The sequence below is a fragment of the Platalea leucorodia genome (assembly GCF_965183815.1).
Source record: "Platalea leucorodia genome assembly, chromosome: 4".
NCBI lineage: Eukaryota > Metazoa > Chordata > Aves > Pelecaniformes > Threskiornithidae > Platalea > Platalea leucorodia.
In genome coordinates this window covers 64,485,349-64,503,651 of record NC_138826.1, presented here as the reverse complement: position 1 = coordinate 64,503,651, position 18,303 = coordinate 64,485,349, and the positions used below count along the sequence as shown (strand labels likewise).

General features: G+C 35.8%; 1 protein-coding gene across 2 annotated transcripts in view; it reads right to left on the bottom strand.

Annotated features, from left to right (window-relative positions):
• Positions 1–324: 324 nt before the first annotated feature.
• KDM7A (lysine demethylase 7A) overlaps positions 325–18,303 on the bottom strand; it is a 72,970-nt gene continuing 54,991 nt past the window's right edge. The window contains exons 14-20 of one of the 2 annotated variants that reach the window (XM_082310403.1): positions 17,703–17,860; positions 12,791–12,888; positions 10,291–10,439; positions 9,934–10,142; positions 7,684–7,769; positions 6,265–6,541; positions 325–5,447 (exon numbers count right to left, since the gene is read on the bottom strand). In XM_082310403.1, coding sequence (XP_082166529.1) covers positions 5,353–5,447; positions 6,265–6,541; positions 7,684–7,769; positions 9,934–10,142; positions 10,291–10,439; positions 12,791–12,888; positions 17,703–17,860 — 1,072 coding nt within the window. In that variant the 3' untranslated portion in view covers positions 325–5,352. The remainder of the gene's footprint in view (positions 5,448–6,264; positions 6,542–7,683; positions 7,770–9,933; positions 10,143–10,290; positions 10,440–12,790; positions 12,889–17,702; positions 17,861–18,303) is intronic. The other variant, XM_082310404.1, reaches the window with a different exon arrangement.

The window sequence follows — 18,303 nt, the reverse complement described above, 5'->3', positions numbered from 1 at the left end:
TCAAAAAGAATATACACATCTTGACAAAATGCATTTAGTTGCCATATAATATACTTGGACTGAAATGAGATTTGCACTTTGAAAAAATAAAAAAATAAAAAAAAAATAAATAAAAAAAAAGCAACAACAGTATGAGAATATTCCCTCTCACATTTCTCCAGAAAATTTCTTCTTTAAAATGCTAAAGGGCATTTTAGTAAAGGGCACAGAGATTGGACCTAGAAAAGCATTTTTCTCCTCAAGATATTCTGTACAATTTTTTGTATTTACACTGAAGCAAACGAGCAGAAATCTGAAGAAATTAAACGCTTTAGAGTGCTAAAATCAAAACATAAGCAATACAATTTTTTAATTTCAGTATTTTAAAGTACAGAAAGTGGAAACTATGAATATCAAATACAAATTTAAACAAAGCCACTTGTCCTCCCCTAGAATAATCAATGTGAACTACTTATAGAAACTTACAAATTTAAAGTAAAATCGAAACAAAATAAATACTGTACATACACTTTCCCTGCCTGCAGGCAAAAGAGGATGGGAAATACTGTTATGAATTGAAAAAAATGCTCTTAAAGCTGCAGCATCCCATTTCCCAGCCAAATACTTAACACAGTAGTGCGTTTCTGTAAAAAGGAAGACACACATACACCGGCCCCTACTGAGCAGACAAGCTAATATTTTCAGAGACATTAGAAGGAAAGATAGAAATTAGACTATGAGAGTAGAAAAAGGAGAGGAAAAGACAAACGGGCCAGCAAAACGTTACTACAAAACTAGTAAATATAGCCAAGAACTAGCCCCTTTTTTCTTTTTTTTTTTTTTTTTTTCAAATTCCACGTTTGTTTTTTTTTTTAAAAAAAAGATTCACCAAAGCATTGGCAGCAATAGACATTTCCCAGCAGAAGTGACAATACATATCAATATAATCTCTTAAAGTGATCCCTTTCATTCCCTTCCCACAGCATGAAACTCTTATGGCTTAATTTATATTAGAAGTAGAAAAAGTCTTTTTTTCCAAACAGAAATGCAGCCTATGAAGAACATGCATTTCCTTATCAGTGCTACTTATATTTCCCATCCACTGCATGATTTATCACTTATATGCTCCCACAAAGAGAGTTACTAGGGTGTTTTTTGTTTTTTTTTTCTTGGAAAAATGGATGTTGCAGCTTTTAATCTTGTTTAACCACAAATAGTAAGGCCCTTGGTTCCATTTGTATTTCTTCTGTGAAAGAGCAGCTCTGGGCTCACTCAGCCCCAGAGCTACAAACAGCTTTTAATGGTCTGGAAGTATTACGTGAATGAAACTCTGGAAAGACACTAGATTTGGGGGTCATGGTGGGGGCGTGAAAGGACAGGTGGGCATGCGGAGCCTAAATACGGCACTAATTATAGGCTTGTAGTACCCAGTCGTTCTAGCTTCAGTTCTGTTTAGTCTCCACAATTACCACAAAAAGGGGGTAGCAAGGTTCACATCAGCTCTGACTCCAAAACCCTGCAAAAATTTTCCACATTTACAACTTCATGGCCTTGTGAATGAAAGTAGCTTATGCCATACAGCAAAGCCTAGGGAAAGCTGAAGCTTCTAAAATGTGATCATGACACTGTGCTCTCTTATATCTCTACTAAAGGTAACACAAGCACTTCAACCACCAAAAACACAAAACCCCCAAAATCTCCCATGTGATCAGAAAGCAACAATTTTAACTCTCAACATCTAACCCTTTCAAAATTGTCTTTACGAATGGATTCATGTAGAGTAGCATAGGTTGCATAGGTAATCTACCTCAGAGGTCAACAAAGGCTACCTTGTAGCCAGGGTTTATTAGTAAGTATAGTAGGAGAAGAAAAGGGAAAGTTGCTGGAAGAGTCTTTGATATAGTTTCTAGGTGGTCTTTCCGTTTTCACGTTTGTTTCTTTTTTTTTTTTTTAATTGTAGGAACGTGAGAACTTAGAGAATCGGAAAACCCCTACAGTATTCAATTTCCTATTTTGTATACAAAAAAAAGAATTAAGTTTTATGCCAAATCCAAGTTTTCTGACTTTTCAAAAAAGACGATCCTTGAAAATGAGTTACCATAGCAGGCTTAATTCTCTTTGTTGTCCAGTCAGTGTTCTCTGCTCCCTCCCTCTTCCACCCCAAGTGAGACAGCAAGGAAAAAAAATAGGGCTTTTTCTCTCCACTACAACAACACAAGGTTCAGTCCATCTACAGAAAGACTGGTGCAGTAGTGTTTTCATCTAGAACACAATAAAAATATCCCTACCTACGAGTACACAAAACAAGTGAGGTCACCACATCCTCTTCATGAGCTACCAGGAGACTTTTTTTTTCCCCTTTGTTTTTTTCTTTGTTTTTTTTTTTTTTCCCTTTTTTTTTTTTTTTTTTTTTAAATACTGCTCATTATGGTAATTTCTTTTAAGTTACTTGTTCTGAGGTGGAACACCAGAACTAACTTCTGCTGGAAGCATGGATATCTGAAGAAAATGGGAATGAACCTCTGCCTGTTGACAGCCTGTGAAGAGACTATTACATAAATTCATGACAGTGGAGAGCCACTTTGGAAAAAAAAAAAAAAAAAAAAGGTGGAAAGTAGAGTAAAGAAAGAATAAAACCAAGAAGAAACAATATATATGGGTCCAGCCACATCTATGTTCCAATAGTAAGATACAGATAAATAATGCGGATGGTCAGAAAAGAGACTCTGTATAAGCCAGTCACACGTACAAGAAAGCATACTCCATCCTTTAAAATTCCTTACTCCAGATTCTATTCTGGCATACTTCTATTTCGGATAAATGTTCTCAAAAATCTGCCTTTAAGGAAAGAGAGCTCATTCTTCATTCTGCTCTGAATCTGATCGCTGCCCTAAACTGGAATTTTCTATTCTCAAAAATTATACAGCCAGCAAGAAGGAAACAGTTTGGTTCAATATGCTAAAGCTAAAAACAGTTTCCAAAGCCTGGCAAGCATTAATCCATTTGCTCAAGCTTAAGCACAGAGAATATTTATATGGGTATATAATTTTAACTAATATTGACAACATAGTTTATTTATTTGACTTTGGTGAGAACATATTAGAGAAGATAGTTAAAATATTCTCTTTTAACTATTTCCATCTGGAAAACATAGCACCTGAGAACAGCAAGTACTTATAGTCCCTTTCAGCACCTGTAGAGTACCTCGTAGCTTATCATCATCTGCTTTTTAGAAATCCTTTGTTACCTCTGTTCCCAATAGTCTAAACAAGGTTGACAGCTTGCATTAAATAAAAAGAAAAAGTTAAAAATTAAAAAAAGACTGAAAACATGTTTTTGAGAAACCCTAAATTAGCAAACAAGAAAGGTTAAAAAAATCACCCATATGCACATACACAAAACTATAAAGTCAAGTCAATACAATGTAAAAGCAGGGCTGAAAAAAATACTCCTAAGCTGTAATTTTCAAGCTCCAGAGGAAGTAAAGCCATGAAAGCTACCTGACTTATTTGCAGTTACATTATGTTTTGATGTTTCTCAACTTAGAAACAGGGTAACATAGCGCTAAATAGTCTTGACCCTGCAACAATCAAAACCACCTGACATCAGAATTATTTCCATAAATATGTAAAGGCATTCATAATCTAGCCTAGATAAAAATAACTCTGCACAAATATTCTGGAAAGTCCAACTGAATTTGTTTTTAAACGACAACAAGAGAAAGCAATTCCAGTATAGAATATGGAGGAAGGAAAAACTGGTATGGAAAGTTAAATCAATTCAATGACTTGGACAGTTATGCCTGAGTATTTTTACTCTTAGCAACCAAAAAAAAAAAAAAACAAAACAAAAAAAAACAAACAAAAAACAAACAAAAAAAACCCACCACCCTAAACAATCAACAATATTGTTGTCACTAGCATATTAACGTTTTCATTTTGGCTGGACCCTGCAAAATGCCCTTTTTCCAGAATCAAGTAAAAGTATTCCCCTTTCTGCCTTCATCCCCATCCCCCAAAAGTTAAATATTTAATTTTATATTACAGAAAAATACAAATTTTAAATCAAAATTATTTACAATAATTCAGAATCGGCATTTGCTATCAGCTCTGTGTGAAGCCTGACACAAATGATCATTCTGATACCAGTAAGCTACTTAATGCTTATATACGCACCAGTTAAGACTTTTAATTGGCTGTCTCACCCAGCTTTGAAAGCAACACACATTCTCCTGCCTTCCTGACTGATCAGTAAAATGTGTTTAAACCACAATAATATTTTAATGCTTCTTCCATGCTACATTAAGTAATATGCCAAATCTTAAGACTGCAATGTATATCTTATGAGTTACTTCAGAGTAATTGTGCTGAAGAAACATTTATCTTAACTGATGTCCCCGTTCCTCCAAAAAGATATATTAGGTTTCCCTCCTTTGTACCAACTCTTAAATAACCTGTACAAATACAATTTCAGGGAGCCTTTTTACAGAAGAAAATCATCACAGATAGATCATCAGGAGGAAAAGTATGCACTCCAATTTGGAGGAAAGGGGTGCAGTTTAAAACAAGTTAGCTACTGGACCGACATAAGAAGATTCTTCTGTCTTTAGGAGTCTCTTCTAGCCCACCAAATAAATAAATCTGTATAAAAGAGGACAAGTCAAAAAATAATCAAGCTGGCAGAGAATACGCAACTTGCAAGTCAACAGAAGCCCAGCCAATAGCTTACAAAAAGCAGGAAAAAAAATAAGATTCCATATGCCTTAACTTAAAAAATAATTAATAATGCATCTCAGCCCTATTTAAGACTATAACCTGAATATCAAATTTAGGAGTCCAGACTAATCACAATTAATGTGGCTCTCCACTGCACCAAACATACATTATCAAAACAATTAAAAACGTTCACATTCTTAAATCTAAATTAATAACCCCCACAAAAAAGTCTTCCAAATAAATAGGTTTTTTAAATGAATTTAAAAGTTGTCAAAATCTATCAGAAATAAATTATTGATAAACCACCTTCATCATCTTCCCCTCATTAATTAGGTCAGAAACTACCAGCAACAAATGATATTCAAGCCCTGATGAGAGACTATTTCTCACAGTCCATGTCTCTCTGAAGATTTCCCCATTCCCATATGGTTATTGCTGAGCAGGTGTGGCACAGTGAAAATGCAGCATTGGGTTGTTTGTTTTTTTTTTTTTTTTTGTTGGTTTTTTTTTTTTCTTTCTCATTTTTGTTCATCAGGCAGTGTTTTATATGGTACATGCAAGTCTGCTTCAAGCAGAGGAAAAACAGCAGCTCCAGGCTCTGTTGACCTCAATACTGGTCTGTGTAGGAAAGACAGCAGTAGTAGAAGTAGCAGCTACATTAAACAAAGAAGCGTGCATGGCCATTCCGGTTCAGCTTCAAGATCTTCCCAAGGCGCTGTTTAGCAGTTGCCATTCCTTTCTTTGGACGTTTGCCTGAAAAATGAAATCAAGTACCTCAATCAGGAATTTCAGAACAAATTTTTATCATGAAGATGATAAAAAGATGAAACCCAGCTTTCAAGCTGAAGCAGGTAAAATTTTCACCTGAATCTGTTTCACAGACACACAAAAAAAGAAAAAAAAAAGTCTTCATTTGTTTTGGAGCAAACAGGGAATCAGAATTGTAAAAAAACAGGAATTGTTTTCTCTAAACTTTGGCTAGCATTATCATAAATAAAGTGATTATATTACTTACAAATGTTTCCAGTCTATTGAAGGGCAGTGGGTGTGGTAGGGGAGAACCTAAACTTAGCTTCCTGAATTTTGCTCAAGTTATTCCCTTGAGTAAATTATAGAAAATAAACTAGAAACTAAAACCTAAATATTACAATCATCAGACTATTTTTTGAAGCGTCACAGCTTTTAAACCTTCACTTCGATAAACAAATCTGATTCAGGCCAGTGTTTCAGAGTATAGTTGTGGTTCTGTTCCCTGCAATAAATGCATAACAGATACACCTGCACAGGTGCAACGGTAGCTATGACAGCTTCATCTCGCCACGCATCCAGTTAGATCTCTCTTAATTCCGCCTCCACATATTCTGTGCCAAAATTTGAGTGTCCACAGGATGCTCATTTTATATTTTTCCTCAAGGTCTAAGTCTGTTCTTTTTTCAGTTTCTGCATCTATCAGCTCTTTTTGATGTTTACAAGCTCTTTTTCCTAATCTTTTTCTTTTTTCCTTTTTTCCTTTTTTTTTTTTTTTCTTCCTTCTTCACTCTGGCAAGAGGACAACAGAGATAAACATTACCTTTTGTCGCCTGGTTGCTGATAGGGGGTGGATTTGATGCTGGCCTCTTTGTTGGATGAAGTGGTACAGACAAGGATGTTTCACCATACGGCCTGTCAGGGCTAAGGCTGCCATCACTCAGCCGACATTCTCCTTGAATTAGATTGGAGTCTCGTGTGTACTTGCCATGCTGAAAACTCAAGCCGTTGTTGTGGACTATACTTCTGTTTTCCTGAACCTTATGATTGGCTTCTGATGCACCCTCTTTCTTGATATATTTTTGAGTTTTACTTGTATCCTAGTATGGAAATGAGGAGAAGGAAAAAAGTGGAAGTTGATACCTTCTGGCTACAAGTTCACTCCAGTTTTTCTAATTATACTACTGTACCTTTGAAAAAGATATTTCAATTCCATCAGTCTCAGACCACTTTATGATTCCATCATTTCTTTCAGAATAGATAGCTCTTAAAAGTAAGATACAATATAGTATCTCTGTGCAAGCTTTTCCATATGCACTTAAGGGCAATTCTACAGATTAATTACACATACTAGTGTACTCAGTTTCTCTGCTTTTTGGTTTTAGTTTGCAGTGATCAAAACAAATGCAACTGCTCTTTGATTAAACCGGCCACTATAGCAAGCCATACTATAACCATTAACTACATAAACAGGCAATTTGTTTTCAATATTCAGCTGATGAGAGAACAAATGCTAAATTGGGAATTACAAACTGTAAGGAGTATCATGTAGTTAGATGTTCTTTAAAAAAAACAAAATTAAAAGCATGCAGTTAAAATACAGCTATTAAATAGCACTATTGTTTTTCAACTTTAATTGTTCTATTGTTCTGTTTAATTGTTTAGTTGTTCTAATACTTCTAATATAGACAAGTTTAGAAACACTAAAAAAGTTCAGAGTGTAAGTCACACAACCTTTCATTTATATATTCCTTGCTGGATTCCACCTGGACATCAGAAAGCAAAAATATTCCTACCTGCTGGCTGCTGAAAGGTTGTATCAGTTTGGCAGTACCAATTTCCTAAGCAAGTATCTTTACTACAAATACTATCAACAGGTTCCACTTGTTCTGATGCTCTGGTTGGGAATAACAACGAATAAACAATACAATGCTTCCCCAGTTAAGACTAAATGTAAATTCACACTTTTTTTTATAAAGTATTTTTTACTTTTCAAGATACTGCCCTGAGCATCTTAATACCAGCCACTATGACAGAAGAGAGTTTAAGGGGGGGGGGGGATCAAAACAACAACAAAAAAAAGCATGACAACACTATAATACTGTTACCAGCATCACAAGCATCTATTATCAGACATGCAGTGTGGGAAGACCTGTCCACCATGCCTTCTGTACTTACAACTTCATGATCTCTTTTTCCTATAAAAATTTTTGTGCTCAAAGTGTTTAAAGTATTGCTTTACCTGAGGAATAATCCTTGAAGCTTCATTCAGGTGTCTAGCCCATGCTGAAGCCCCCAAGTCTCTTTCCTCTTCCTTCACAGATCTACCTAAAGAGAAGTCCAACAAGCTTAAATTTTAAAATTGAAAATTAGGAATACAAAGTTAATTATACATTTGAATAACTTTAAAATTAAAACAAGAAAGGAAAATACAATGGAAAGTACTTCCTAGATACAAAATAGAAGTTGTCAGAGCTGCTGGGTTCTACACAGTAAATTGGGAAAACAATCTCACAGGATAAATACACCTAATTAAAGATCCATATACCACAGTAAGAAGGTCAGACAAATATAATCGTTCAAACTTGAAAGTACTGATGTTGAAGACAGCTTACTGTCTTTGTTACACTACAGTTTTCTACCATGGCTTTGTATCATGAGGAGCTCATACAAAGATGGACATTGTCTTTAGTTTTCAGGTATTATTGATTGTATTGTTTCTAAGCACTGATGTGCTATTCAGGTACAACATATGGAAGATCTATGCTGATAGGCCTATAGAAGAAGTGTCCACATTGAAAACACATTTACAATACAGTTAACTTGTAAAATTAAGGGTATCCCAAGACACCAATTCAATTTGAATTTGGAGAGACTGAAAGGTTTTGCAAAACCTGCTAGCTAAGAAGCATAGTTTCATCTTCTTCATCCACGGAGTCTGATACATGTACTGGGTCTGTTCAGAACGGAATTTTTTCCTAACAGTCCATATGGTGCTATATGTTAGATTTGTGGCTAAAACAATGTTAATAACACACCAAAGTTTTAGCTGTTGCTCAACAGTGCTTGCACAGTGTCACAGCTTTTTTCCAGCTCTGCCCCCTGCAGTAAGTGGGCTAGGGCTAGGCAAGAGACTGGGAGGGGACATAGCCAGGACAGCTGACCTGAATCGGCCAAAGGGATATTCCACACCATATAACGTCATGCTTGGCAATAAAAACCGGGGTAGAGGAAGAGGCTGGGAGGGGATAGGCAGTCTTCCAAGGTAGTCATTGCTCGGAGACTGGCTGGGCATCAGTCTGCTTGCAGAAGGTGGTGAGTGATTGCCTTTGCACCACTTGTTTCTTTTCCTCTTTCCTTCACTTACTAAACTGTCTTTATGTCAACTCATGAATCTTCTCACTTTTGCTCTTTCTATTCTCTCCCCCATCTCAGAGGGTGGGAGGAGAGAACAAGCGGCTGTGTGGGTGCTTAGCTGCTGGCCTCAGTCAACCCACCACAATTTAGAAACCTGGGTATTGTGTTTTTCATAAAGTTACAAAGATGGGGAAAAAAAAGGCACTGTGTGTGTCTGTGTGGTTTGCTGATTAGGGTTTTTTGTTGTCGTCATTATTTATTTATTTATTTATTTGTTTGGTGGGTTTTAAGGACATACAGCTTCAATTACCAGAACACAGTCCATGGCATCACATTAGGCTTTCCTGTTATCCATGTAAATAAAAATCAACATGCTATTAGTTCTTTGAATTAGCACCCTATTTGTTGGTGGGGTTCTATTTGCTTCACATCAGCAAAGCTATAATCCTCTTCCATTTGCTTCTCAAGCAAAGAATTTTCAAACATAGACTCCCTCTCTGTTCCAAGAAGTGATTTTTATTCCTTTGAGGGGATTAGTGTTAATGTTCTGCTGTCTATCATTCCCAAAATGCATTTAACAGATGTCTGTTTTCCACAGTCATCAAAATGCCACTGATAAAAAAATTACCTCTGAATTTTCCTCTTCAAGATTAGAATCTCTTTCAATGCACTGCATTCATAGCAGAATTTCAGGAGTAAAGCCAAATATGCCTTCCAAAGACACATGAAAAAAACACCAAGCAGATTCCTATGGATATCTAAGTAACACACATGCTATGAAAGCTGCAACCATGAAGGTTCTGTCAATGTTTTCTGAAGAAGATTGCACTTTCGATAAGGAGACTACACTTTCAATCTAGCCATAACTTTGTCACTCTTGTAAGGAGGCCACAAAACTTTTAGATGGCAATATTTAGAAGATGTGTTCTGATGACATCTCAAGCTAAGTTTGTCCCAGTTTTCAGAAGTAACATTTACTTTTTATAGGAAAAAAAACCAAAACCAAAGAACACACCCTCTTAAATGTTGGTCTGATTTACTTAAAAACTTGACGCAAATCTAAAAATTTAAGTGCGTATTCTGAGCAGCTTGTCCAAGAGCAGAGAGCAGCAGTGTCATTAGTTCAGATACCTACCACATTCTGTTGTTTTGTGGCTCTGAGACGGCTGTCTGTCTTTATGACGACTCCTGGGGTAGCTTCTGTGTTCCTGAAGAGAGGTTCTTTTATCTGTGCAGTCTGTGCTTTGAGTATGACCTGGTAAACATGTAGTATAGTGCAATCCTGCCATAGAAAGCATGCCCTGAATAGCTTCTTCTTCTGTACTTGTCGAGGTAGGACATTCCCTAGAAAAATAAAAAGAGTATTAAGCAGTTCAAAAGAGAACCCTAAATTTCTCTGAAGGAATGATTTTTATATTGGTATAAAAGCAGAACCATAAATATGTGCAAAAAGGTCTAACAGTTTATAAACAAATGCCCACAATGTGCTTACTTTTTACTGGGAGTTTCATTTCTGGATGGCTTCTGGGTATTTTGACAAAGGTCTCTCGTGACCTTAGATTCCTCTTTGAAATTTGATGTTACTTCCTGTTTCTCTTCATCACCTGAGCTTTCTGACTCCTCTGTGGAGGAATCCTTCTGCTGAAACAAGAGGAAACAGTATGCAGAATGGTCACCATGCTTCCTAAAGAGAGATGCTACTTTAATTTATGCTAAGTAAAAAATTCAAAAGCTTCCAGGTCCAACTTTCATATATATATATATATATATATATATATATATATATATATATATATATATAGTATTCAGAATGCAGTTAATTTGAATATAGCAACTGAGATACTATACATCCAAATTTTGTAACACTGATGAGTACATGCTCCAGAAATACAGAAAGCATCTCCAAAATCCATCTTCTTGCAGAAAACACTACACACATAAACCTATGCACAAATCATTGTATTTTCTTTGAAGAGAGCGTTCATTATTCTTATCTTCTGTATTCAAAGTAGAGGAAAAAATATGGAAGTATGGTTCCAAGCAGCAGCCAGAATTAATGCTTATTACATATCATGGGACAGAACCTGCCCCGCGTAACTGCTTCTGGTTCCTGCTCTCACAAAAGATAACCTTCAGCAGCAGCATCTCTCTTATGAGTGACAGAAGCTCTCAGGTAAATACAGAACACAGCAGGAACAGAGGCACAGCAGCTGTTGCCTCTCTTACAGCCACACAACCTCATTTCATGAACGAAAGGGCTTTTCAGCTCCTGCTGAGATTACACCTTGTATGGGCAGCAGCTTCTCGAAGGTGGAGCAACCATATGTGACTTCATGTGCCTTTACATGAAGCAACGGATACAACAGATACGTTCCATCTTGGTAATTCAGACTAATCTATTTTCAACAAGTACACAGAATGCCACCATTTTTTTTTCAAGCCAAGGAATATATGAGACAATCAATAAAAGTGTTGAAAGTGGAAGATCAGAACATGGAGGAATCATAATCCTTCAAGACTGACACCACTACCCCTATCACCAAAAATGGAACTGGAACAAGTGAAGCGCATCGTGTCATCGAGGGATGTTTTTATACAATAGCTTCATTCACAAGAGCGGCAATCTTTGACACTTGGAAAGTGACACAAATGGGCAATTAAATTATAACTATGACTCAATGTTAGTAATAAAAAGCTATTATCTTGTCTCATTAAGATCTCCTTTGGTGCAATATAAAAACATGAAAAGGATTTACAGGAGCTACTGGGATAGTTCCTTCTATATTCTTCTGCTTCTTAACTTCTAATAGTATCTAATGGAACTATTTTTCTGCATGTTTAAATTTGTCTTTTGTAATGATATATCCAAAACGAACTAAGAGAGCAAATGCCATAAATATAAAACATTTCATTCAATGACAAAGTCATCCAAAACTGGCTACATTCTCCCATGAAGAAATATATCACTTCTCAATAACTATTGATTCTACGTCTTAAAAAAGGAAACCTGCTGAACCAAAGTTGCTGTCAATGCAGTTCAGGAAACTAGAAGAAGCCACATCATGAACGTTCCTATCACTTATTTCAACATCTAGAGAAGGTAATGATGGAAGACAGCAAATATTAAAATAGATCTTGACCACCATGGAAAAAGTAGGAATTTGAAGGCTTCATGTAAAGTCTTACAATAGGCTCATGATTGAAAGAACACCAAAGCATTAGCTTTCCAGAAGCACAAAACAAAAATTTGAGGTAATCACTCCACCCTACTAGCATTTTAATGCTATCCAATTATAATTGAAATTAGTAAGTCAGAGCACAATTTTGCAAGGGGGGAAAAAAAAAAATCATAAAAACTATTTGTATATACTTATGCACATTTCTAAATACTAAAAGTTGTATTAAAATACATGTGTGTCTATCTATGTACGTGTACATGTGTGTGTGTTCATTTACATTTCGTTTAGTTGTAAAGAAATCACTACAATCTAGATCCTCAAATGGAGGATTCCGATTTATTTCAAATAGTCTACAACACCTCAATAGGATTTAGCAACTTCAGCTTATTTAAAACCTAAAGGCCTACGAGATTGCTCCCATTTAACCATGCTCTAAAATGAAACTGTGTGGTAAATACTCATAATTATAATGATGAAATTTAGACATGTTATGGAAGAAATGAACAAAGCAACTAGGATCTAACTTTCTCAGACTTGCACATTGCAGAGGTGGGCTCATCCTTTGCCAGCCCCGCTTTAATGCCAAAGATGATCATAAATTTTGGCTCAAGATAGCATATCTTGTCATTTTTCTCAACTCTAGAATAAACGAAGAATGAGGCAGAACCCTAAGTTTCAGATATTAACTTGAACAAGAATTAAATACTTTGCCATTGCTCTTTTAACACAAACGTTGACCAGATAAATTTGAAGTGAGCAAGCAAAATTATATTTAATTGCTTCATTAACTTTTGTGATGTTTTCTAGCTATACCTGTGTAGTGCAATCAGGCTCAGATTCTTCTGAATCAGAAATATCAGAGTACTCTGAGGATCCATTCCTGAGTTCTGATTTCACGCTTTCGAAGAACACTGAGGAGAGAATAATTAAAATATAAGACCCAACATCTATTACATATAATATTTAACAATTATTTTGGAAGTAAAGAACAAGAAACACATACTTAGTTTGTAACAGTCTGTAAACAAAACACACTGATCTGGTTCACAAGCCAAGTTTGTTTAAAACTCTAGTGAGTTGCCTACTGTTGACCAATAGACTACTCAAGCAGCTCACTGGATGAAGACAGAAGAGAAATCAGGTGCAGCAGGAGCAGATGTTTTTTTCTCTCCCATAGAGCACATACTCCACAGATGGCACCTTGGGCAATTTCTGCTTTTGTATATAGGCTAGAGTAAGACAAGTGGCTCTCAGAAAAAGTTAATTAGAAGTAATCTTCAATATTACTTTGTCTTAGACTCTTTGAACCTGGAATTTCCTCGTTTAAAAATAAAAGAAGTTATACAGAAACACGAAACATGGAAGTCAGAGGATATTAAGTGATTTAAAGGTAAAAAAATCATTGCGTTACTTGCAATTTTACTTTTACATCACAATTTACTGGCATATTCTGCCTGTATTGTGCTACTACAGAGCTGCCAATCAGGGTTAAAATGTAGACCTGTTAAAGAAGATTAAAATATTACTGTGATGATACACAATATACTTGCATTGGTTTTCATCACAGAAAGACCTGAAAAGGAAGAGGAGGAGAGGAAATATCAACCTTAAAGATGCTTTTTGCTAGTAGTCAGATAAAGTACTAATCAGAGAATGAGGCGTCAAAATAGACATCAAAACCACTGGCATATGACAAAGCAATCAATCAAATCAGCCACCTAGTCCACATGATTTACGTTTTTAAGTGCTGAAAGAGCTCAAACATGAAGTAGCTGAGCAGCTCTAAGAAGCATGTACTCTTAAAAGACAGCGTATGCCCCAAACAACCACAAGTAGGAAACACATTTGTAAGTGTTTGGAATCCAAGGCTCAAGGTCAGTGGGCTGTACAGCTGTGCCAAGACTGCTGGCAGAAATCTTGATTAAGTACAAATTTGTGAAAGACTACAATATGCAGTTTAACTAACAAAAGTTTTCCGGAGAAAAGCCAAATAGAATAAAAAAAATTTATGAATGTGTGTCAAGAAGGTAGTGTATAAAGAAAGCAACATAACTTTTTCAAGTTTTCAAGTAATTATAGCTTCATAAAAAACTATGGTGAAAGCAAACCAACCTTTTAACTTTGTCTTCATTCCAGAGATAATTTCTGATTTGTGTTCGTTTGCTTTAAGCATAGTTTAAATGAAACTACATAAACGGAATGCAATTCTTCATAACTCATTAATTATGGAAGCATAAAAGACATACCTGTAACCCTATTATACACTGCAATTCTAGTAGAATTTTGTTCCTATTGTTGACTGTGGCAAAGCTCATAAATAGGCATCAAATATATTTCAAGGAATATTATTAATTTCTAAACACTGCATAAGTGGAAATTATTTTTAGAGTCAGAAGAAAGCTAAGAACGAGACAGGTTATCAGAAAGTGAATAAAATTAACAGCTGGGACCAAAATCTAGAGAAGACTAATTAAAACTTAAGATAGTATTAGAAAGAACTGTGAGGAATATCCAAACACAGTAAATGAGCAACAACACTGTATATGAAGTTAAGCTAAATAAAATAATGCTCAACATATGACCATAAAATGAATTTTCTAAATTACTGTAGCTCAAAAAAACTCAAAGGATTTCTGATGATAACTCAAGCTTTCAGCTCATTTCAGAAAGACAAACAAGATTCTAGGATAAGCAAAAGCATCCACGATACAGAAAATAATACCGTTATATAGCTCAAATTAATTTTTCTTTGGACCATTGCCTTTTTCAAAGAAAAAAAGTGCTCCAAATTTAGAGACAATTTAAAGGAACAGGCAAGAACAATTAAGGATATCTAAATATGCTCACATGTGGAGCTTCAGATCTTAGGCAAAAATTCATGTGTAAATAATGAAGCACAATTTAAAAATAAACAAACTTCATGAAGACTCCCTCAAGAACTTTTCTTCTTTCTGTTTTAAGGAACTGCAAAATCCGTATTATTGAAATGACAGAACTATTAAGAAGAAATGTGAGTCTTCCTATAAGAAGGTAAATGATTCGGCAAGAGAGAAAAGAAACTGGACATGTACATAATTAGCTGTATGCAAATAATACTAAGATTTATAAAAGCAATGCTAAATACAGTCCTATACTTCAGAAGCCCTCATGCCTTCTCACAGAGATTAACTGATGATACCCTACTAAGAGGGACAAATTATTTGTTACCTGCCTCCTATCCAGAAATATGATCTAGACTGAAGGGCTAAAGCCACCTAACATTATTGAGACAGCCCTGATTCATTTGGGGCTGGGAACCAGCATATATAACATAACACACTGTATCAGCCTCAGGTCTGATCCAGTTTGGCTATGCCAATATTCCTATACGCAGCCAAACCGTTGTCCATTTTTACCACTTCTTTATTTTGCAAGCTCTGTGCAAAGCAGTCAGACAATACCTCCCCAGTTTCCTTCTGCCTTACAGTGTTCAAAAAGCCAGGGAAGCTGCATTCCTTTATACTCCTCTTAAAAAAAAAAAAAATCCCAATTGCTTTCCACCCCCCACACCCGCCCGCTTTCTACATTCCCCTGCAAAAGATTACTGTAGTTTTCTCACCCTTCTCTTTCACGTATAGGTTTCAGATACATTTACTGACCTTCACAACAACAGATCATGTATTATTAGGACCCCTCACCTCTTCATCCACGAATGTGATTTGTAACTGAGCTTTAAAAAAATTCAGTTTAAATATACAAGTTGGGTTTTGCTTTTTTTGTTGTTGTTGTTTTTGCAAATTACCTTGGTAATTACTGTTGTCACTTTAAAAAGAACCGGTCTACCTTCAGATAAAGTTATGGCTCTGCATGCTTCCAGAGACTGGGAGACTGGGAGGAATACTCCAGAAATCAGGTAAATGAAAGCAGTTGTTATGTATAAGATCAGGCTAAGCTACTGTGAATTCAAAAAAATATCTTAGATCACCTTCCCCTCATCCACACAAAGTATCGTGCTCTGTTAAGCACAGCACTGGATCTTCGTCTCTCTGATAACACTGGGTCACCATTTAGAACCAGGATCTTGGCCTGACCCACAGAGCTATATAGCGCTTGATCTGTTTAAACGCCTCTCTCTGTGCACATTGCCTCTTGGACTAAATCCCAGTAAGAACAATGGAAGGTGGCAGCTGTTATAGAAACAGGTAGTTCCTTCTATGCAATTCTCTGCAGAAGAATATCTTCTCTCTCTCTCTCTCTCTCTCTGTAGACCTTCAGTTAAGGCAAAATAATCAAACGTAGGTGATCTTTAATAGGGAAGTTTGAAGACTGTCACCATTCAATTAAAAATATTAGGGATAGTCCTGAGTACTCAGTTTCTGGAAGAACAATCTCAACATTCACTTCTAGTTCCAAGTACATTTCTTACATTTAGATACACACTGCCATATTCATTCTGTATCAAATAAGAGCAACAATTTTGAAGAAAATCTACCATTTCTCTGTATGATTTAATCTTTGATTCAAGTGTAAAACTTAGTTTAATTTACTTAGTTTAATTCTGAAAGTGGAAAAACACCCCATATACCATTTGCCTTGTTGGTTCGTGAGTACCCAGAGGGACCACTTTCCTGTACAAATTTTTAAACACTGTTCTCTGTGACCTTTGGAAGCACAGTCAACAGGGATTACAAATTGCCTTGTTAATGAAAATAATTAAATATTTTATCCAGGCTGACAATGGACTCAAATGTTGTTACAGACTGTTGTGCAGGAAACTAAGGGAACTGTAAGTCTCTGGAGGGGTCTTGTTATCTTTTAAGTGTTAACCTCAGTTTCCTAATACATACCCTCTGAGCCCTTGTAAGCTCTACTGTGAAAGGATGTGACTTTTATAATTAAACAGAGAGCTGAACAGCTATGCCAAGGACCAATTTGTCACTGCACAGAGACAGTGCTATTAAAAATAGGCACTGAAAACAGGCATTCAATATTGACACTTTACTAATACATGGTGTGATCAGCACTGCTGAACACTTGGCAGGAAGGCTTGAGGCTACAGAAAGACCAAAAAAGATTAACTCCTAGTGAAGGATGGTTTAAAGTATTTGGGGTTAAATTGTTTTACAGATCACCTAAATTCTTCCCCAGCCTTGCAGATTACTGCAAAGGTTGAAAGTATAAGATTTTATTAATGCTAAATTATGTTTGATCACTTGTATGGAATAAACCTATTCATTAGCAAAACATACAAAATGGTATGATCAAGTACGTAACCACCAAATGGAGCAGAAATGTGAAATATAAGATAGGTTTAAAATTAGCTGCATGTTATGATCTTTCATTCTCTACAGTGAATGATATGATGAACTTTTCACACTGAAGTGTATTTTGGTCAAGAAAAGTCAGCATTCTTACATTATGAAACAGACCAAAAGGAAAAAATACTCATCTAGAACACCAATTAAACCTCCACTCTGAAAAATGCTGTACATAGCATTCAAGATGGTACTAACACAAAAAGGTGAGTTTTACTTTTCAACTCTATTCTACTCTAGCTTTTCAACTCCAGCTTCTTCAGTAGACAGATAATATTTGACAAATGTTTTGTTGTAACTTCTAATATTACTTCTCTGATCTATTAGTTTATCTTCTTTATACTTTGGTAAAATTTCAGTCAGACTTCACAATAGTTAGACCCTCTTCAAGATCAAAATGTTCAAATGATAGGACTTAGAGACAAGCTTACTGTTCAGTGGTTTCTGGGCATCTGCATTCCCTTCTCCTTCAGATCCTGAGGGCTGGTCTTCTACCTTAACAGTCGTCTTTTTTGACCTTGTCCTGTCATCTTCATCTTCACTATCTGCTGTGTAAAGACTTCGATCTGTAAATGGGCGTCTCTCATCTCTGTCTCACAAGAAAAAAAAAAAAAATCATATTATTCTTAAAAACCTGAAGCAATTGTTTTCCTTTCATTATTTACAACACGCTCTCAACGTACAGCAGTAACGTTCTCTTATGCTCATCTCTTCATTCTGAATTGTAAGTTTTCCCATTTTACTCCCTCTTCAACTGTAATTTCCATAAAGATGCAAAGTTTTACACCGGAATATTTTTAATGAGATACATGGATACAAAACAACCGTTTCTACTTTCAAGTATTCCCTTCAGTATAAACCCAACTGAGCAACTGAATGAAATGCTATAACAAAGGAACATGCAAAGAATCTCCTCCTCTTCACTCCATAACCGTGGCTGTACTAGGGGACAGAAGACACAACAGACAACACATTCCTTCTATAATCCTAACATGAATCTTACTGGAAAAAGGGAACTTAGAGGTCCACAAA